Genomic DNA, 22572 nt, shown 5'->3' with positions numbered 1-22572 from the left:
AGGTTTAGTTTTAACATTGTTGGGGGACACATGAAACAGGGGATTTGTGCCTTTTCTCCATCAATATATGGTATAAGTCACTCTAATTTTGTCAAAATACTGCTGCTTGCCACTTTTATGTTTTTATTGGAGGGGACAAATGCACATGTTGATATTACACACCTACACCTATGCATATAAGCATAAAACATAACACATAAGAGCAATATAGAAACAACACTATGAACCTATAAGGAAATTAGCAGCAACATCAACTGACCCACTAGATAAAGTGTTTTATAAATGTAGCACATGAAGCAGTCCAGCATGTTTTCCTGAAGTCGATGTACTTGCATGATACTTGCGTTTTTTTTTGTTTGTTGTATCCATAAGGATGAATGCACTTAATATGAATCACTTTGGAAAAAAATGGTCAGCTGAATGAATATAATTTAATGTAATGTCTTTAATTAGAACAAATGTTGTCCTTCCCAGGAAACCACTACCTACCATTTATCGTCACTACCTTTCAGTAGTTATGCTACAGTAAATCCTCATCATATATATCCTGTAAAATTCTTGTAACATGCTCTAAGGGAAAGTAAAATAGTCCTGGCCGGGCAATTTCATTAGCACGTGACTAGATCACATGCATCATTATAGAGGTAGTTGAAATGTTACTGTGGGCAAAATAATATTGCAAACAACCAGTGTTGTGGATTAACTTGTTACATGTAACTGGTTTCATGCATCAAATTATAAGATAAATGTAACTGTAATCTTTTACAGTTACTGAGGAATATGAAATTAAATTACAGCTACTAATCAAAATGGGGACTTCAAAGGGGTTACATTCCCAGTACCACCCTGCATTAAAAAATGGTTGAGTTTTGTGAGTTGTTGAGTGGTTAGAGTTAGGATTTAGGGGCTGGGTTGCGGATTCTGATTGGGTAGGATTAGAGTTAGGGTTAACTTTCCTAGCTATGCTATTTTAAGTTACATTACTTCGATGAAGTACTTAAATAGTTACATTGCTTATTATATTTTGAACAGTGTAACTAGCAATCTGTAACCTATCACATTTCAAGAGTAACCTTCTCAACGCTGCAAACAACCAGTATTTACCTAATGCTAAAAGCTAATCCTCAAAATAAGATTACCTATAATACAAAACTCTCTGAAACCACTGATAAGACCAATACTGAAACAGCAATTGCTGCAATATGCCACACAGTGACACTGTAGCTCCATCCAGAAACACCCTGCCCTCCTTTGCTCCTGACATACACTGACATTCACAACAACACACCTTTGGGTCCCTGCACCATGTCTTGAGAAACAGTTCTGTTGAAGACTTTGAAGGTGACAGAGATCAGACAACTAACAGATGAGCGATGAGTAACACCAGCTGCAGGGAATAATCTCTGACCACTTCAATAATCTTGGACAGAAAGAAAAACAACATGTACAAACTGTGACAGAAGCTGTTAAATGGACTGGGATTCAGTAGATGACACAGTTTGGATTAGATCAGTGACATGTTAAATACGTAGAGATTATATGTGAAAATTGGAAACAGCTTCTCTTTTTGTAGTTCATAGACATGGTTAATTCAGCTGGGTTTAGTTGTGATAAAATGTGTTTATGTGATACATTGTGATGAAGCTCCAGAAGTCAGATGTCAAACAAACCGGTTCATAGGATTTCATCATCAGAGGGTTACATGTAGCAGTATAGCTTCCCTTATTAGCATGAATCATGAAACACAAATTTCTCTGTGAACATAAAAAGCCCTTACACAATTGGAAATCTGTCCCATAAGGCTAGACAGCACAATCCTATCACTCCCCACAAAAACACACTCCACTCATACTTGACAAAACAAGTTTGCTACAGAGCTGCAGCCAGGAAACACTAAGATGAAGAGTCCAAAGTCCCCAGGTGCAGCAACCCCAAGAAATATTTCACACGCCACCCCCAAAAAGGCTGTAAATGTTCTTTTTCCACATTTTCTTTTTTACTTTAACTGTCAAAATATGTTTTCTTCCAGTTCTTCCCCGCTCAGTGCCAGAAATACATTTCTGATGAAGAAATACTAAATTCCTTCACAAAACTTCGCTTTTGACCTAAATGGTCTCATGTCATAATTTATACTCTATAAAACATCAGAATCACATTTAGAAAGCCACCATCTGGAGTCCAGGTTTATTTTGATAAAATATTTTGCAGATGTTCTTTGAATTTATTTTTGCTTTTGTTTAGGACCTTTAAACTGTCCTTAACCCACATGCATGGTATCAGCACACAAACTCAGCTATACATCCGACTTCTCGTTTAACTACCATCAACCTAAAACAGAAAAAATGACACAGGCACCTATGACTATTCTCAAATTTGTAGTAATAATCACCTGACCTATTACTATAAAAGGGTTCAAATTTGTGAGAACATTGTTTTACTATTTATACACACAAATGTAAGATGAACTACAACAGTCTGTTTACATGCAAAGTGATTTTACCTCAATTCATTTTCATTAGTCTGTACACCATTGCAAATCACTGAAAATAACAATTTGAAGAAAGATTCTTTTAAATACATTGTTACTGCCTATGGCATTAAATTAGATTAGTACAACTGGTTTTCTCAGCTGGTCTCTACATAATGAAGTTATGTAAACTACTTAAATAAATAAAATATGGTCAGTGTATTCTATGAATAGACAGACTACAACTAATTTTTGTATAATTCTACACTGTAAGGGCGGCACGGTGAAAAGGTGGTTAGCACTGTCGCCTCACAGCAAGAGGGTTTCTTCTTGGATCCCAGGAGGGAGCCCTTCTGTGTGGAGTTTGACATGTTCTCCCCGTGTCAGCGTGGGTTTTCTTCAGGTACTCCGGCTTCCTCCCACAGTCCAAAGACATGCAGGTTAATTGGTGACTCTAAATTGTGAGTGGTTGTCCCTCTCTATGTGTCATAGTCTGGCGATCAGTCCAGGGTGTATCCTGCCTCTTGCCCATTGTCAGCTGGGATAGGCTCCAGCCCCCCGTGACCCTCAAGAGGATAAGCAGTTATGGAAGTGAATGAATGAATGTACATTGTAAACTTCTCAAGTCATTTAAACCCCCAAATTCATTGAAACAATATTGAGGGCAAGCCTTTGGTGTTTACAGGAGCTCCAGCCTTGCTTCCTAGCCTGACAATCAGACCATTACAGTATTTAAATCGATAGCGGGCATTGATAAAAGGTCTGAAACCAGCCTGGAACTTGCTTGCTTGCGTTCTAAATGTACAAAACCAGGGTGATAATCAAGTTACTCTTTGTGAGGTAGCAGCTTTGATCAAGATCAGATTGAAAGACTGAAGTATTCAACTGAATTAGAGAGATCTGTTGGTGTTCAGTCATGTCCTGGTTGATTTCTACTGATTGATCACAAAAGCTGAGATTCTGGCAGTTCTGTGTCCCTCTGTCTGTTTGTCCCTCTTTCTTTCTTTCTTTCTTTCTTTTTTTCTTTCTTTTCTCTGTCACTCTGTTTCTCTGCCACACTATCCCTCTTCCTCTCTCTTTTCTTGAAATTCAAAGACATTTGGTTTTAATCAAGCAGATTTTGGACAGACGGTGAATGCTTCTGTTACGTGTGTGTGTGTGTGTGTGTGTGTGAGACAGAGAAACTACGTGTGTGTATGTGTGTAACTGTGTGAAGTTTGAGTATGTGTTGGGGAGGGTCTTTGCTCCACTAATGGTTTATTCAGAAACCTGAGCAGGGTGTTTTAAGAAAATATGAAAATATTATGTCGGTCATTTAGATAATGGGCAACTACTGTGGAGTGCATCTGCGTGTGTGTGTGTGTGTGTGTGTGTGTGTGTGAGAGACAGAAAGAGAGAGAGAGAGAGAGAGAGAGAGGGTGTGTACGTGTGGGTGTGTGCGCACACGCATGTATAAGAATTGGTTTCATGCTTTCTGATTTAAGGCCTGCGTAGGTCCTCTGAGGTCAGGTGTGCACGTGCACACACACGCGCCTTTGAACACAGTGACTACACTTAGTTTGGCTTCACAGCACATCACTTATGTACATTTTGTCTCTCGGTCTTACTCTGTATATTTGTCTCTCTTGTGGTCGTAGTGACGCAGTACTGTGTAGACCAGTGGCTCCCAATTTAGGGGTTGGGACCCCCCTAAGGATCCTGAGATCACAAGATAATTACAGGGGTAAGACAGAATACATAGAAACATTTCTGTTGTACAAAATTGTGTATTTTAGGCCTGTTAAAGGTCCTTTAATGAAAAAATCAGAGAGGAAATACGATTATGTTGTTGAACTGCTCAATGCTGTAGCTCAGTGGCCATGCTAATGGCCATGCTAGCCCATTACAAGGGTCCACAAGCATATATTAGTAGCTAATATCTTTAGAGTTACAACAATTAATTCATTATCAGTTAGCTGAGTGAAAACTACATATTGTTTGATATTCTATAGTTGGTCAAATCAAACAAGCTACCTATATACATCACCATGGGCTGTGTGAACTTGTAAATTATCTTAATTTTGAGGGTTAACAAGCCAAAAGGTTAGAAGCCACTGATCTAGTCTACTGTTCTAACCTGCAGTGTGCAGCTCTTTCTATATGAGGACAGAATGAAAACTCCACTGCAGAACAGTCCTGCCAGTACTTACTAAATATTTATACGTTTCCATTTCCCCTAAATCAAAATGTAGGTGATTCTTTCTCCATCTCGCTGCCAACAGGGATGACTCGTCTGCTGGGTTACAGTTTCATGTAAACAAATAGGGCTTTCAACCATGTGTCCTAAACATCTTGACTTGGCCCTGGGTCTAATAAAGCCCACTTGGCTCTGCAGTTGCTGTAGCAAAGTGGTGACTGACTAACACACTGACTGGCTCTGTGACAGACACCTACCTCAACACATTCTTCAGGTCTCTTTCCCATTAATAAATGCTCTTTTATTAGTCTGCGCTAATAATTACCAGAGAGAATTCCCAGACTATAAAGACGAGTTTGTTTTTCAGAATAGTAACAGTAAAGTGTTAATAGGCCCAGAACAATAGCCTCCCATGCAAACCATTACGCCATAAATGCTTTCTCTTGCTTCACTGCACTGCATCTCCTTATGTTTAATTTATTTATAGCAGCTTTTTGATCTTCTACAAATAACTCACTGAGTATGGAGCTGTTTATTTATGATGATGATGATGGTGGTGATGATGGAAATGAAGATGGTAGTCCTGGTCATAACAAGGATGATTATGGAGCGACAGTGGTGAAGACTGTCCTTGAAGGCAGCATTATGATGATGATGATAATGATGATGATGATGATGATGGTGATGACGACGATGGAGGAGAAGGTTACAGTAATGATGATGATGGTGATAATGATCATGATCATGATCATAGTGGAAGAGGGGATAATGAATGATAATGAAAATGGGAGGATAAAGATAAAGGTGACAGGTGAAGATGATCCAGGTGAAGTTGTGGAGATGGGGATGAAAATGATGATTCTTTCCGACTGTAATAGGCCAGAAAAAAGGTCCATGTCTCCTATATCACTGTGTTAAGCTGTAGCTGACAAACAAGGGCCTGTTGCATAATCACCTGCATTCATGTTCCCTCGGGCACCACTATGCAAAAGGCCCCACCACCTCTCCTACGTAGGAGCAAGACACACAGACTTTGTGGTTTTTGCCTCATTTTTTGTCATTGTTTTGCATCTCTTTGTAGTCCTTATGCATCTTTTAGTAGTTTTGTGTCTCTTTGAGGCCCCCAGGAAGTGCGCCAGGCTTTGAAGCCAATTTTCACCATGGCCAAACAGGGGAATTATATTTTCTGAGTCCATCACATGATGCCCTGCAGCCCAAAATGACTTTTCCCCAATGACTTACATGGCAAAAGACATGCCTATAAATCAGTGGATAATTTTTTTGGAGCGCCACTACCCCCACGAAATGACTCAATTCACTATCAAGATGTAATCCATTTGGTTCGATAACATTCGGAAAGTCTAAAGCCGCATGACTAAATCATTTTATCCCTGTCCAAGTTAACAGAGTGCTGTAGTAGCCAGCTCAGTCTGCGGAAGTCTCTAGTGTACTTACTCAATGGGCTGCACAATGTAGAAGCAGTGCCGATCATCCGTTAATTCTATACCCGCCAGTCGAACCATTTTGGCTTCATGCACCACTGAGCAACTTTAGGAATGGAGTGAACAGGTGCCCAGCGCCTATGCTGTATCCAGGTCTGTATCCGGTCCATTTGCATCGCTTTGTGGTCATTTTGAGTCCCTTTCTGGTTGGTACGTGTTACAGTAATCTCACTGACATTTTGCAGATGAGGACCAGGGAGCCCCTGACACTTTGGGCCCCTGTGCCTGGTAAGCCCGTTCAGTAATCCATTCATGCCTGCGATGATGATGATGATGATGATGATAATGATGATAATGATGTGATGGTGACAGTGATGGTTATGGTGATGGCAGTGAAGATAATGCTGGCATTCAGGATAATGATGATGAGAAGAGGTACAGTGTGATTGAGTGATGAAGGTATGGATGATGTCACGTTGGGTTGATGATGATGATGACGATGATGGTGACAGTGATGGTTATGGTAATGGCAGTGAAGATAATGCTGGCATTCAGGATAATGATGATGAGCACAGAGAGTGAGTGATCAAGGTATGGACGATATATCATGTTGAGCTGATGATGATGATGATGATGATGATGGTGACAGTGATGTTATGGTGATGGTGATGGCAGTGGAGATAATGCTGGCATTCAGCATAATGATGATGAGAAGAGGTACAGTGTGATTGAGTGATGAAGGTATGGATGATATCATGCTGAGTTGATGATGATGATGACGAGGATGATGACAATAGTGACAGTGATGGCAGTGAAGATAATGCTATCATTCAAGATAATTATGAATGATCACAGAGTGTGAGTGATGCAGGTATTGACAATATATCATGTTAAGTTGATAATGATGATGATGATGATGATGATGATGATGGTGGTGGTGGTGGTGGTGGTGGTAGTCACTGCAAGACCAACAGTGCTATAGAAAGTAAACATGAAGATGATGATGAAGATAAAGGTGTAGGCGGTAATGTTGATCATGATGATGGTTATGCTGTGAAGTACAGTAAAATGGTGATGATGGTGGGTATCAGGTCCAGGATGATGACGATAATGACGATAGCTGCACGTGCACAGGTAATGAATGTTAATGGCAGTGGTAAAAATGATGATGATGATGATGATGATGATGATGATGATGATAACAGGTAGTGTAACTGGAGGAAGAAGTGATTGAAATCACAGAGGCGATGAGGATTATGATAAGGATAATAAGGTTGAAAGCCATGATAACTCCGCGTGGACGCACTTGTACCGGTGGTGGGAGTGTCCGTGAGGAGGGTAGAGCCGCTCCACTCACTGCTCGCGCGCAGACAGGAGCAGCGCTCTGATGTTTTCATTCTGAACTTAAAGGGTCGCGAGAGTGGGACGTTGACGAGCCGGACACGAGGAAGCAAAACTGTTTGTCGTTTTAAAATTTGTGCGTTTCCTTTCATTTCGTTTTCCTTGTATTTCCTCTCGGTGTGATGTCAGTGTGTCGGGCCGCTTTGGTGCTCCTGTGCGCGGTGTTGGCGGTGACTCGTGCCCGCAGGAGTTCACCGGAGCAGGAGGATGTTCAGGAGAAAATCAACAGCGCCAGATGCACGTCCAGGTGCCTCACTCTGCACATGACTCAGCTAACGGCTGCTTTCAGACACCTCCAGGTACCTACGACCACTTTGTATGTTATTTAAGAGTGTTTACTGACCGTGGGGTCAAATATGACCACCAGTGTAGCCTTTAATAAAAGGCACGTCATAAAATTAAATTAAAGACTGTCGTGACTGAGTATTTAGATACTTTTTGCCACTTAAAGCCCCGCCTATTACATTGATACTTAATATAATGTGTACCTATGTAAACTTGTAGCCTAAATGACCCTCAAAGGTGAGTTAACTGCAGCATATTACTCAAATATGAGGACTGAAAGATGCACCATTTAAGGCTACTTTTTACCCTGAGCTGTTTCTGGTATTTTCTGTATTTTTATGGGCCAGCTGCAAACACTGCATGTGTCAACAACATACTATATAACTGTCATTCTCATTCTATAGGCTATAGCTCAGTGGGGTCAGACATTTTGTTGTGGTAAGCTACCTCAGAGTCACTTAACCTAATTTTGCTTTGATTTCACTATTTAACTACAATATCTGCTGGCACAGCCTCCTAAAAAAATTCACAGTAGGTTTTAAAGGGTGAAATGAATAAGAGTGGTGCCAGGGATGGGCATCTTGAATCAATCAGGTGCAGTCTGTGGTCAAATTGGGAAATAAATCAGAATGGTTGAAGTTTGAAAATGACTTTCTCATAATCGACTGACATAATGATCTCTCATTTAATTTACGAGATTCAGCAGTATGCATAAAAGGCTTCTCTCATGAATATAAAGTTTAAATTGCATCATTAAACTTTATTAAAATGTTGGAACATTAAAAAAAAAAATCACTAGTATGATTGATGAAAAGCCCCTCCTACAACTCTGATGACCATTCATAGTCGTATCGCTTAATTCAGGCTTCACAAACTAAAAGTAAAGCACCCAAGGTTCTGTACTCTTGTCAGGAACTATGGTGCTTGCTGGAGAAATGCATTATGCAGTCATAACAATTTTGTAGTCAGCATCCATCCTTAACAGTAACAATGGTCACTCAATCCCATGTTGTGCAGAGATTTAAGATTAGCTCGTTATGCACAACAGAAAAGGAGCGCAGCTGAGCACTTACTGCCTAAATAATTAATCCGAAGTAACTGTGTGATCTCACCTTTAATAGTGAGTTATTTCCAGCATGGTTTTCATCAGGAAGGTTTGCACAAGTGTTTTGATAAGGTTGCCCGGTGTCAGTACACAGATGGCCAAAGGTACCCTGGAAAAATGTGGGTTACTGGTTTATAGTAGTTGACAAAATTGCTCATCTCAGTGAAATCGCTGGCCCATGTTCTTTGGCCTTTGTAGTGAGGAATGTGAGATTAACGGGGACATTAGGACGTTACCAAGTTCGAAAAGCCACTTATCGTTAACGGCTTCAACATGTGCATGCTGTGTAGTGGGTGGGAAAGTCATTAACCACAGAGTTCAGCCCCAGTGGCTCTGAGGTGTGTAGAAGACAGTGTGTGTATTTATGTGTGTGTGTATGTGTGTGTGAGTTTGCATATGTTCATGTATAAAACAAAGGTTTGGTCTGGTTCGCATCCATCCTGAATAGACTCCCTGCACACCTGTGCATTGGGTAATGAGGGTGGCCCCTGGATGACTCTCTAGCAGTGAGATGTGTGTGTGTGTGTGTGTGTGTGTGTGTGGTGTTTCTGGAATGGAGGTGTGAGAAAGGGAACATTTGCTTTAAACTTTATGAAGTGGAGTGCAGTAGTCAGATGTTGAGCATCAAACAGCAGCGATAGAAATGAGACCAACTGACTGGGAGGTAGCAAACAGGCCAAACATTAATTTTTTACATTTTCTACTTGAGTTTCATTTTTAAGAGTGAACAAAATGTGGCATCCCATTCAGACACAACTCTTTTATCTCTGTGAGTTTGTTTTCTGTTATACTATAGGAATTAATTGACCTCCATGATGTGTTGAGACTTCCAGGATTTTCTGACTCTACGCCGATATCTTCAAAATTTTATTGAAGCTATAAGAACATTTATTTTTAGACTGCTCTACTTGCAGTCTATTCATTGGATTTTTTTTTCAAGAAGACTTTAAGACTGTCAGCATCCTGAAACAAAGCAGATTAGGGCTGATCTTTTGCAGTAAGAATACAGAGGTTGATTAATGAAACTTCCTGAAACAAGTCGTTTTGGAAGTAACTCATTCTACTAGTTAGATCTTTTAGTCACTTTAAAAAAAATGCTATATGGAATTATCTCTTAAAATGAACCTTTTTTAAATTTTCATCATCAAAATCCGATTGTATAGACTGACAGAAAATAATCCATATTGGTTTTTGATCATCAGTAAATCAAAAATGACAACACTAGCTTTTCCAGTTCCTCCAATGTGAGAATTTCATCCTTTGCTCTGTTTTAAATTAATGTAAAATTTGCATTTTTACTACTAGTTGGACAAAACAAAACAATCTAAGGCCTATAGTTCATACGTACATGAATACTTTTTCCACGCGTTTTGGTTTGTCCTCCACACGCAGACTGCACTTTAGGTCACTGAAAACGGACCTTTTGTAAAACTCCTTCCAGGGAAACTCTGTTTTAAGTGTTGACGTGAAGACAGGTCAAACAGAGTTTTTGGCTTGTAATGTCAGAGTTTGTGCCATTATCTCCTGTAGGGCGTCACAGTTGAAGCAACATTGTCTGCGATGGCGGGTGTGGCTACAATTTTTGCTGGCTCTAATCGTGCTCACAGGACTTTTTACATGTTAACATATAAATGTATAATTACTCTTCCACTATAGTGAGGAACAGAGGTGTCAAAATGTGCTATGATTCACCATAGCAGTGTTTTTCTGATTGGCCAACATCCTATTATTCTTTGCACCATTATATTGCTGCCTCTTGGCTTGTAATGCTCTTGAAAGTACTTAAATTGTGTTTTTCCATTTTTATTTGGACAGAGGTTTCTGACAAAAATAGTGTTCGTATGTACATTTTATTTAGAACAAAGGAGGAAAAACCCTGTTTTCAAAAATACCTGTGGAGACATCTGACAGGAGTCTTTCATTACTTTATGACATTTTAGACAGTAACCAAGAAATGAATAGTCAGATGAATCAATTATGAAAACAGTTGTCAGTTGCAGCCTTTGTTGAAAAAGAACTTGGCATTGACATTGTCATTGATTAACAGGACAGTGAGAAACAGGAAAGTACGGCGTTTTAGTGTGACTCAGAGACTCTTTTTAGGATATAAAGGGTCACTGAAAACTTTGTGCGTTTTGCCAAATTAAAAAGAGCCTCTAAACTTTGAGCAAACAAGGAAACAAGTTTCCTCTCAGCCACATCCTGGGGAGCAGCATCACTCCCTGAACCTATTATAGGACAGTGCAGCAGAGCACAGAGTGATTAATGGGTGGGAGAGACTGTGTGTTAGAGGGTTCATTCATTTAAAGAACAGAACGTTTAAAAACAAAAAACCCTTTTGATAACAGCTCCAGTAACTATAACATCAGTGATGGCAAATGGAGCTTTACTCATCCTACTCTTTCACCACACTCAGACACAAAGACACAAACACACACATTGCTTCCTCTGGCTCCATGTGGGTGAACCCTGTGTTTTTGGCTCTTTCTCTCTCAGTGTGTGTGTGTGTGGCGAGTGTGTAGCCACTAGAATGTGAGTCACCAGTTTTCTATTTACACCTCTCTTTCGGCTGCTCCTCTGGGTTTTCCACTACTTTCCCTTGTATGGTGTAATAGCGTAATTATAGCTCTTTGTGTGTATGTGTGTGTGCACATGAGCATATATTTGCTGGTATGTTGTCATATTCCCAAATTCCTCCTTGATGTAAACTCCTAAAAATAAGAAAAAAGAAAAAACCAGCGGCCTCGCCTGCAGAGCTGGATCTTTTTGCACATACGTAGTAGATCAGATTAGGCAGCGTGTCTTAAACACTCACAGGTCTGTGGTGCTGATGAGCGGATGGTTAGCGGTTCAAGCCAGGGCAGAGAGCCAGTGCGAGGCTGAATGAGCTGCCTGTGCATTCATGTTTATGTGTGTGTGCGTGCATGTGTGTCCCAGCTGCTCTGCGGTAGGTAAGTCTAATCAGTCCAGAGGTCGGTCAGCCAACCAGTCACGCTCTGAAAAAGACCAGAGACAACGGTCAGGTCAGGTTGCACATAGACAGACGGGGGAGATAAAGGCAGGTAGACAGACGCGGTCAAGCACGAAGACAGACAGGGAAGATGGAAAAATGGGTGAGCTAGGCAGGTAGATGGCGCACACAAACAGGTGCGACTAACAAACATGAAGAGAGACAACCTCACAAATTGTGACACGGGCTAAAAAGCAGACTGACATGCAGACAGACAGGTAAGCAGAGAGACAGGCAGAAGGGCGGGTGACGGTAGGAGACAAAGGCTTGTTTGATTCACCTCGGCGATAAAGCATCCACCCCTTTCTGCGGCTTTGTGACTGCCCTGTCATTTGATCAGCAGAAACAGGGATGGATGGTGATAAAATTGTGGCGGCGTAGGAGTGACTCACCTGAAACCAGGACAAGAAATTCCAAGATAGTAAATCACAGCTGGAATGACAACACAATGAATGACAAAGCTTTGTTCTTTCAGCTTCAGAAAGGGAGACGGACAGAAAGACTCTTTTACTACATCAACACTGTGACGGCATTTTATACCTGATACTTGAGCAATTAAATGCTTAAATCTTCTTCCCAGTGGTGACCACTCACATATCTGCACCCTGAATATGAAGCTGCTGCTGGCATTTGGCCATTCTTGGAACCAATTGGCTATGGGTCTGACAACAATAAGCCTCTCAGGGTAATATTTCAGGGGTTCTTGCATAGCTAGCAGATATCTAAGCCAAGACAACTTCTTCTGTGTGCTGGTCATTTTGGCTACTCTCTATAAACAGATAGCTCCATATGAATGACCCAAAAAAAAAAGAAGCTAAAAATTGCCATCAGATGATAGTCGTTTGGTTCCAGAACTCCATTTTGGCCAATGTGTTTGCCTCATTTGCTCTCCACATGCACTGTTTACCTGCATGCAACCAAAGCCTGGTCAATACTACTCGGACTACAAAGAGAAACCAGAACGCTTCTGATATCAAAATCTCTAACGGTAGCTTACAGATTCGGCATACATATGCAGATATCTGTTTATAGAGATTAGCAGTTGGCTAACTTAGCTTAGCACAAATGCTGGCAATGGGAAAACAGCCAGCCCGTCTCTGTCCAAACTCTACCCTGGCTCCTAGAAATTACGTTTGTATTTTACTAAACTGCTTTTTTTACTACTTTCTTGTGGCACAGCCAGGATTGTATTCAGAAATGATGTGTCTTTCAGGTAACGAAACACTACATTCATGTACCACTAGGCTTCGGAAGGAGGTGGATTGGGGAGATGGTGGGCGTACAAAGATCTTGACACCAGAACTTTGAGTTTGCATGACATTTTGCTGTTCAATATCAACATTTTTGCAACTTCCCACGTATGTTAACTAGCAACAAATGTATTTGCTGATCCAAATTAGTTGTGTGTACCGTAAACATAATATAAGGCAACAAAATACACCTACAGTACCAGCACATCTAAAGCTCATTCATTAACACATTGTATGTCATTTGCTTAATTCATACAAAAAACAAAATTATAGTTTTACAGGGAGTTAATGTGCAGGACTATTTCTTGGTCTGGACCAGTAAATTCCTGCCATCTCCGCTGGTTGCTGGGCAACCAGTCTTTGTGCTAGTCTAAGTTAGCTGGCTTCATATTAGCCTACAGATGTGAAATCAATCTTCTCATGTAACTTAGGGCAAGAAATCATATAAGCTCATTTCCCAAAATGTCGAACTTTTACTTTAATTTGTTGATCATCTAGAGTATTTGTTTACCGAAGGAGTTTCATCATTGTTGCTGTTGGAAGTGAACCGAAACAGAGAGACGGATGCCAACGTAATTGTCGGATGAGGCAAAGTTCAGGACCGTGTAACAACCACTTTGTTGTGACGCTTGCTGTTTACAGGATGTGGGGCACCACAAACACTAACGTTGACACACGTGCACCGAAACACACACACACAGGCGCACGCACGTAGACTAATTAGGGGCTTCTGTCGGGAATGCTCAAACCTCAACATTGGCTTTTTTGGAAGAGCCTCATATTCTGTTAAGTGGAAGTTAGTCATGAATGATACATTCACCGCACACACACAAACAGGTACGCACAAAACACATACACACGCATGTTTGCTTCTGGTCATCTGGGTGTGATTAGCAGAGTTAATGCCTCGTGTTAAATAGACTTTCTACTGCGCCTCACCGCGAACACTGACCACAACACACACACACACATTATACGTACACACACTCTCCCTGCCTCTGTCTCTCTCACACACACTCACTTTTTATCGCCGCATCTGGCAGGAGTGTGATTTATATCTCACTCTCTTTCAAACACTGAAGGGTGTGTGCAGCTGTGCGTGTGCATGTTAACTGTGCACATTTCTGTGTGTGTGTTTGAGTCCCTGCCTCTTTCCCGCTGTTGCATTTGGTAATATCAGATTATTATTCTTTAACAATGATTACTGTGGACTCAGCAGTCATCAGAACCATGTGGAAGTTCTTTAGTGCAACAGTTTTGCACTCCGTGGGTCAGTTCTGGTTCTGACAGGTCTCTTGTGTCTCAAGCTCAGACAAACTTCTCTTGTGAATCCCAGGATAGAGAAAACTTTAAGACCCTGTGTTTTTAATGTTGGTATGAAATCCAGCCGTGTGGAAATCCATCATTAAAATGAAATGGGATGTTTGCACTGTTTTTTGTTCTAAGTCATAGATCATAAACTGGGTTGGAATAAAATTCTCTTGATATATTTCATGCAAGGTATCTTGTGAGCTATAGTGTGAGGATTTTTTATGGTACATGAAACATAAAATGCACAAAAGCTTTTGGATCAAATTGTGGGTCATAATATAGGTTTTAAGATTTATAAATAATTAAAGACACTATTTTTGTTGTAAATAAACACATCACATACAACTTCATCCATAACCAGAAGTCAGAAGTGTCACAATGAAAATTTGTTAGCTTTTAAATGGTTTTCCAGTATGGATGAAAATGCACTTTAAGAAGTTGGCTCGCCATTAATAAAACTCGGAAGACTAAGCTTAAGCCAGACGAACAGCAGTCGACAAAATTTATTGCGTCCTGTTTCACAACTAGTATCCACTCCTTTCCAGTCTCTCCCCCTGTTAACTAATATTTATTTCCATCTTTCACCTTCTTTTGTCTGCCTCCCTCTGCTCTTTTCAACTTCCTCCCTGCCTCCCATTTCCTCTAAGCCCTCCACATCCAACTTCTTTTCTCTTCTTCTAGTCACCTTCTTCCAATCCTCCCTTTCTTTCCCCGACTTTTCCAACATGTGCAGCTGTTTTGCCGCAGACAGACACACACACACACACACACACACACACACTCTGAGACCCCACGAAACCCCACTCTGACCACTCTTTAATAGCCATACGGCACACAGGCCCATCTAAACTGCCTTGATTGGCTCTGACAGCAAATATGTCCCATGAAATTGACTTGGGATCAGCCTGTGTATGTGTACATCCACGTGTGCATGCATTAATGTGTGTGTCGCAGAGGGGGCTGAGGAGGAGTGACAGAAGAAGGGGGATGTTATGGCGAGGAAGACAGGAAAAGAAAGAGAGCGTGAAAAAGATTAAGATACGGGATGAAGATGGGAGGCCAGCAGTGGGGAAAGCTGCTTTATATCTCATCAGTGAAAATCTGGAGATGTTTAACTGTCCTCAGTTCTTTGACTGGCACATCTACAGTATATCATCACCATCATTTTCAAGTCCTCTCCTGTCAGTTTTACAGAAGTTGACGGCAATGTCTGCGGAGACTAAGAGGAGGAGTTAGAGGGTAAGAATGAAAGACTGAAGAAGAATGTATGCCTCACAAGGGTGGTTAGTTGAATTAAGCATCCTTCTGCCAAAATCAGAAATCACAATATCTTTGACTGCATCCCTTGAATGCTCGAGAGCAGGAATTGAAAATCAGTTGCACCTTGGCAATGTCAGTTTTGTGTAGTCAGGAAGTGCCTCAACGACACGAGGAAAGAAAGAAAGAAAGAAAAGGAGGGCAGGGGAGGAAGGTGTTTCTCTGTCTCTGTAGTGGTACCATGACAGCTGCTCCTCACTTTCTTCTTTCATCTATTCTTCTTTCCATCCATCCTTCCCCACAGACTTGTGCATCAGAGATTTAACCATTACTTTTATGCTTCACTGCCTTCTTCTGCTTCCCTCTCTAATTTATCTCTATAGGAAGCATCAGCCCCAGCATTATCCTGTTTAACAAATAGCACAGATTACTGTTAAGACAAGCCATCAATAGTCATTTAGTCTTAAAGGCATAGTAGCATGGGACAGAAATACACTTGTATTAGACAGGTCTTCTGGGACAGTTTGACATCCAAGAGTAGGAAAAGCACAGGTGTAGATAATAAAACAAATGATGGCTAAATTCCATTTAGCATCCTGGTATTGTACATGCTGGCTCAGGTTCACGGCTTACTAGCACTTGAATAGAGCACAGTAGGACAACAATAGACACATTGTTGATGTTATCAGTAACACCTGTGCTTTTTCTACAATGGCAAGTCAAAATGTCTGCTGGGAAAAGGCCCATTGTGCCTAACAACCATTTCAGAGACTAAGGTAGTTTTTTTATTTGGTACGATTCATACCGTATCTGACTGCCTTCTCTCTCCACTGTGATAACTCACAGCATCTTTATGAAGAGAAGGTCACCTCTAGAGCTCGGTCAATTCACTCAGACTCTCAACACCCCCTCCATGTCGAGTTTCAGATGCTTCCATCAGGACGAAGGTTTTGCCTCACTACATATAGCACTTAGCGTTACAGATCATCCTTTTCTGCTATCACTTATCTTAACCATGATTTATCCTTGACTGTGTGTGATTCTGGAACCTGTGTGTTATGTATTGTACTGTCTGTTTTGTTTTACTTATGACTACTGTGTGTGTCCCAAAGTGCCCCCCTGGGGACATTCAAGTTTTACCTTACCTTACATTCCACTTCCCTGTTGCTCAGCTTTCACATTAGTAATATTTTTCAGTTCTATAGTACACACGCGTCATCATCTATGTGACATTTGTTCATGTTGTCACTAGAGTGTAGACTCCAAGCCCATACAGTTGAGTCAAGCTTTGCATTATGCCTACTGTTGTTCTTGTTTTGGAGACAATGTCAAGAACGTCCCTCTCTCCTGTTTTCCTACTTTATTACATGGACGTGCAGTCAGGGGATGAGATATATGTGTGCTGCACACATATGAAGGTTTCGGAGGAGACTGGTGGTGTTGAGAGCTGCCTTTGCAATTATACTCGACAACTTCGACTCACACAAACAGTTGTTTGCACACGTAATGCGAACTGTACCCGAGTACACGTGAACCATACTCAAGACCACCTTTTTATTCGCACTCAGGCACTGATTGATGAACTGTGCTCAGGTTCAGTACACAGAGTTCACACTAATTGCAGTTGGACTTTGTGGTTAAGTGGACTCGGATCTGGGCCCAGGTCCCTAATGTGAAAGCTTCCTAAGAGTTTTAACAAATTTGTGGTGGCCTCTGTTCAGGACTTGATCCTGATTTTGATTGCACTCCTTGTGTCTCCTCTCGAAAACTAACCACCTCTTCGCTGCTGCCCAGCAGCTGGACAACCAAGGCAATAGTACGCAGCTGTAGTGGTGGACAGGGGTGAGAGTATGAGAGGAATGAGGCAAACAAAATTTGTGGAGAACTTGGAGCTCTGACCATTTTCACACATATGCTCAGTGGACACTCTCTGCAGGAAGCAGGCGTGACTGATGGTTATTCAGTTTGGGAAATTTACAAAATTGTGAGAGGCAGCACTCTTTATTTCACAGTTAGAGAGAAGATTTATACTGTCCAGTCTGACAAGCCCTTGTTTAAAAGTATGTCACGGCCTTAATCTTGCTCTCACTTCAGAAAAAAACAAAAAAAACTCTTGGCTGTTTTACTGATAGTAAATTCTTTTAGCTGCTACATGCAACATTTCCATAGGGTTTATCAGGGAGTAGGTCTTAATCTTCATATATCAAATTGCTGTTTAGCTTCTTTAGCAGCTATTTCACAAAAAAAGTCAATATGCATCTGTTTCAAATGTTAAAAGTGAATGAGTCAATTCAGCATCCCCTGTACCGTGAAAGCCCTTAACCCTTAATCTCTACCCTTTAACCTCTGCACTGTTACCCCAACTCTAACCCCTTAACCCTCATCATACCAGAAGCACAACGAGGACAAGCCCTGAAAAGTGTGTGTGTGTCTGTGTGGAAAGAGATGAGCTTGGTTCAGCTAAATACAGCACGCTCAGGAGAGGGTTTAGGAGTCGTTAAGAGGGCTTATCCCACATACACACACACACAGACACACACTTACACACACTAGAGGCTCATATACTCCCTGGAGGCACACACACATGGCAACAGACAGATACACAACTGCACAGACACCAGTATTGTAATAGTTGTTTTGATGTTGGATGATGGCATCATGATTGTGCAGAATGATGACAAAGCAAAGAGCAGCAGTTTTGCCACACTGACTGACTCTCTCACCAGTGCAAGTTAGAAACAGCTGACAGGGTTTTTAGTCTGCATTTAAACCACGTACATGATCCGAAATCTCCTAAAAACTGTTAAATTAAAAGAAAAAATGTAATGTAGCATCCACTCTATGGAACCAAGACGGATTATTGCTGAAATGATTAGTTAATTTATCAGTTGACAGACATTAATTACAGATAAAACATTTTGAAAATCAGTTCTTTAAGTAATTTATCTAGCCGAAACACATAATTAACTTCCAGCTTCTCAAATGTTAATATTTTTTACTCTGTCTTACGTAATTGTAATTGAATATGTTTGTGTTTTGTACTTTCAGATAAACAAAACAATTTCAAATACAATTAGTACATGAACTAATAATGAAAATAATCATAAATTCCAACCCTTAATGGGAGGTGTGAACCTATTACAGGGGCTACCACTTATCTTAACCATGGTTTTATTTGATTTTGGTAATTATTAAAAGGTGTGGCCTTGTGCATTCAATACCAAATATGGATAGTTACAATTTTCTTTTAAGGTGTTTTATTTGGATGGAAGACAAATCTTGAAACGTTTGGTTTATCTGTATTTCTGTCCCTGTGGTCATGAGATGACGTCTCTCCCTGTCACAGTGGTTATAGCAGCCATATTTACTGGTGGTCTTGACTCACTTAGCAGTTACTGTCCACACACGCACACACACACATAAACATACATCTCACCAAGTGACGCGGTCTCTGTCTGCTTCAGCAACCACAAACACAGTATCTTAAGTCATTTTGCACCCAGAGGATAATTATGTAAATAAGAGAAAGGTTGAGTGTGCGTCTGTCCACATGTCAGATTTGCTCTGGTTACGATGACCTTTTATTAACAGTATTTAGCTTTCTGTCTTCTTGGATGTCAGACAGCAGTCTCATACGAATGGGTCATGTGGGCAGAGTGTGTCAAACACAGGATTTGTCTGTCAAGGATTTATTTCTCTCACTGTGTTTGTTTTAATCATCATCCTCTCCGTCTCTTTCTAGAGTGACCAAGTTCTGGTTTGGTGTGAAAACCACAGACGCTGTGCGCAGGTAAGTACTCATACACACAAACCTTTACTACTACACTTCTAAAGACATTTTACTGACTCTCATTCAGTTCCCTAAAGGCTTACTCAAACATTAATCACTTTATGGCCAACCCTACCCCTGTTAATTAAGCCAGTCATAACCCCAGGACTGAGTCTTCAGTGTAGGAGTAATGACCAGGGGTTCAACTTGTGGTACCAGTAACTCTGACTGTGTAGTTCATTCAATTGAACACAATTGGCCGTGTTCCTGGGTGGTAAACCTCTAACAGTTCTTTTCTTTTCCTTTTCTTTTGCTGCATGAGCAACTTCTACTGGTTACTTGAGGTGACCTTGTTACACCTTACTAGTGATGCTCATTGCTTGCACTTGAGAAGAAGCGGGTGCAGCACCACCCAAAACAATACCAGAGTTAGCAGTAAAAAGAGCAAAAAACATGCAGGGCAAAGTCTTACTTTAACTATAAAAGGATTTGATGATTTTTAGGGGACAGGATTTTTGTCCTCAAGTGTGAGCAAATAGATTCCATGAAGAACAGGCAGGTACTTCTCTCAGTGATTTAACAAAACTTTCTCACAGTGCACACTACCAGAAAACAAAAAGGTGCTAGAAGCAAAAATGGCTATGAAAGAAGATCAAACATCTGCATCGAATTTGCACCAAAGTTATTGTCAAAGCTTGGCGAAAGCTTAGATATCTAGGAGGGCAATTGGAGCGTGCGGAGCTCTGCCAAGGCCAAATGCCCTATCTTGCAATGTTAACAAAAGTGAAAAATATTTTGTGTCTCCATCTCGTCATTCGAATCCACTCCAGAATGTAATGGGTTCTTGCTTGGCCCATGCCACAGCGTTCCACAAAGTTTCATTAAAACTGGGCCAGTAGTTTTTCCCATCATCCTGCTGACAAACAGACAAAGCAAACCGAAAAAATATACACCGTTGTCGAGGTAATAAATTTGATGCAAAGGAGGTAAGTGTTTACGTTTTTTGATCTTGCCAAAGGCTCTAGTAGTGCGTTAAACAACACAGGTATGGCTTTTTTGGGGGGACATCATATGATAAATTAACATCAGCCAGTACCATGGAAAATGTGTTTCTGATTGGTTGGCACATACCTCAAACACACGTCTGTTTAACAGTTTAAATCAGTGCGCAAGGCACATTAAAATGCAATTAATCGCAGCAACAACAGAATGTTTGCTTTGTGCTACATTAACATCTGCATAACTGTCACTGGTGTAATGGTCCACATCCCGGGGAGAAGTGATTGATTATTTGTATCCGTCTTGTCTTTTTGGCTGTGGGTATGCTGATCCGAGAATATAACAAACCTGACACAACAACAGTAAAAGCAGAGACAGAGTGTCGCTCTTCATCTCCGCCTCGAGAGGAAAGTGGCAGAGAGAGTCTTTCCCTTGTTTCCCTTGTGTATGGAATCTTTACTCCCGCCGCACAGCTCCTGTAATAGTAAAGGTTGTGTTTTTAGTTAAAATAACGTCCTCTGCTATATCCCCATTATCCGTCCACCCTGGAGCAAAAATTATCCCCTGTTTATTCACTTAACACTGCCTGCCAGGAGGCTTTACTATGTGTGTGTGTGTGTGTGTGTGAGCTAATTCATTGTTTGATTCAAGAGGAGTTTCCATGCTGTGTATTTTTAGCTGCCAGTCTGTCCACTCTGCAGCAGCTCCAGCTTGTTCCAGTGTTCTGGACATTACTGTGGGTGTTGTAGACCTCTGGTCCCATCTCAGACACAGAGTGAATTTGTGGATAAAACAGGAACACGGTCTCCATATTTTGAAGCCAATTATCATGTTAAAAATCAGACAGGCTGAAAGATGAAAACAGGAAAATGTCTTCAGTATTAGATGTTACAGCTCAGAGGGAGAGGAAAAAAGTGATTACTGAACTAAGAATTTTTGTGAGATCAGAAACTCTTTTATGAACTCAATACTGATGCTGTGTAATCTGCAGCCAAAACATGTCTGTAAAATATCTGTCCACCATGACCTTTTTCTGACTGACCTCAACTTACTCAATATTAATGACTTGTTGAAAGATTCTGTCTGCTTTCTTATTGATGTGTTCTCTGAACTCTCCGTTCAGGTTCAGACCTATTTAAAAGCTTCATCCCAGCTGAAAGCACACCTGAGTCGTATTTTACTTCTTGCAACACTTCCAAGCTTCCCTACAAATTCACAGTCGCACCAAGGAAAAGCCAGAAACAGGCGTGAGATTGAGGGCTTTTTTTTTTCCTGTACATATATCAGAGGTCAGCTGGGGTTAATGTCAACAACAGTCAAGCGCATCCCCCTCCAAAACTCTCACCAACAGACTGTTGCAGTAGTTACCGCACTAAGCGAAACATCAGACTCCAACTTTCAGCGATACCTAACCCCCCCTCACCACCTCAAACACAAACACACACAGCTCATTTGACCTTACCCAAACTTATCTATAGCCTTTCCTTCCTTCTCTCCCTTCCTTTGTTTCTATTCCTGGTGTTTAGAGTTCAACAGCGACACAGAGAGAATGAGAACAGAAAATATTTTCTAGTTTAATACCACATCTAAACTTTATTACCTTGGCTTTGTGTCTTGCTGTTGTACATGTGTGAATACCAGTGTGGCACTGTGCTGAAACCAACGTCCAACAACAGTCTCTGAAACTGGCCAGTGGGGGCTGACGCTGTGTAAACCACAATTTTCCTCTCACAGGCTGATACTGCACAGACGTTCACAGTGTCTCTTCTTGCTTGTTTGAATTGCAGTTATTAATTCTTACCGTTTTACAGTCTGTTGAAAGTGGACACAGCCCAATTTGTAAAAGTCACCAGGCCAGGCCAACAAAAATAAATTAGAACTGAAAAGCACGTATCCCAGTCCTCAGCCATAATTGCCAAGATTAATCAAAATAGTGAATTATAAAGCGGAGGAAGTCCAACATTGTTTAATGCTCCCAAGGTGTGTATATTTGTTAACAGGATACAGGGGAGATATTTAAGGCTGGCTATTTTTTTATTGATTATGCACCTTGGGAGCAATGTGCAATGAGCACAGTCCACTTTATCATTGTTTCATAGG

The 22572-nt window shown here is 40.9% G+C and overlaps 1 protein-coding gene across 1 annotated transcript in view; it reads left to right on the top strand.

Annotated features, from left to right (window-relative positions):
• Positions 1-7471: 7471 nt before the first annotated feature.
• anos1b (anosmin 1b) overlaps positions 7472-22572 on the top strand; it is a 51499-nt gene continuing 36398 nt past the window's right edge. Inside the window, exons 1-2 of the mRNA XM_050054859.1 lie at positions 7472-7785; positions 19447-19494. Of these exons, the coding sequence (XP_049910816.1) occupies positions 7609-7785; positions 19447-19494 (225 nt within the window). The 5' untranslated portion in view covers positions 7472-7608. The remainder of the gene's footprint in view (positions 7786-19446; positions 19495-22572) is intronic.

Source organism: Epinephelus moara, chromosome 10, assembly GCF_006386435.1.
Source record: "Epinephelus moara isolate mb chromosome 10, YSFRI_EMoa_1.0, whole genome shotgun sequence".
NCBI lineage: Eukaryota > Metazoa > Chordata > Actinopteri > Perciformes > Serranidae > Epinephelus > Epinephelus moara.
Note: the sequence above shows the minus strand (reverse complement) of the source record. Positions and strands in the feature narration are given on the sequence as shown.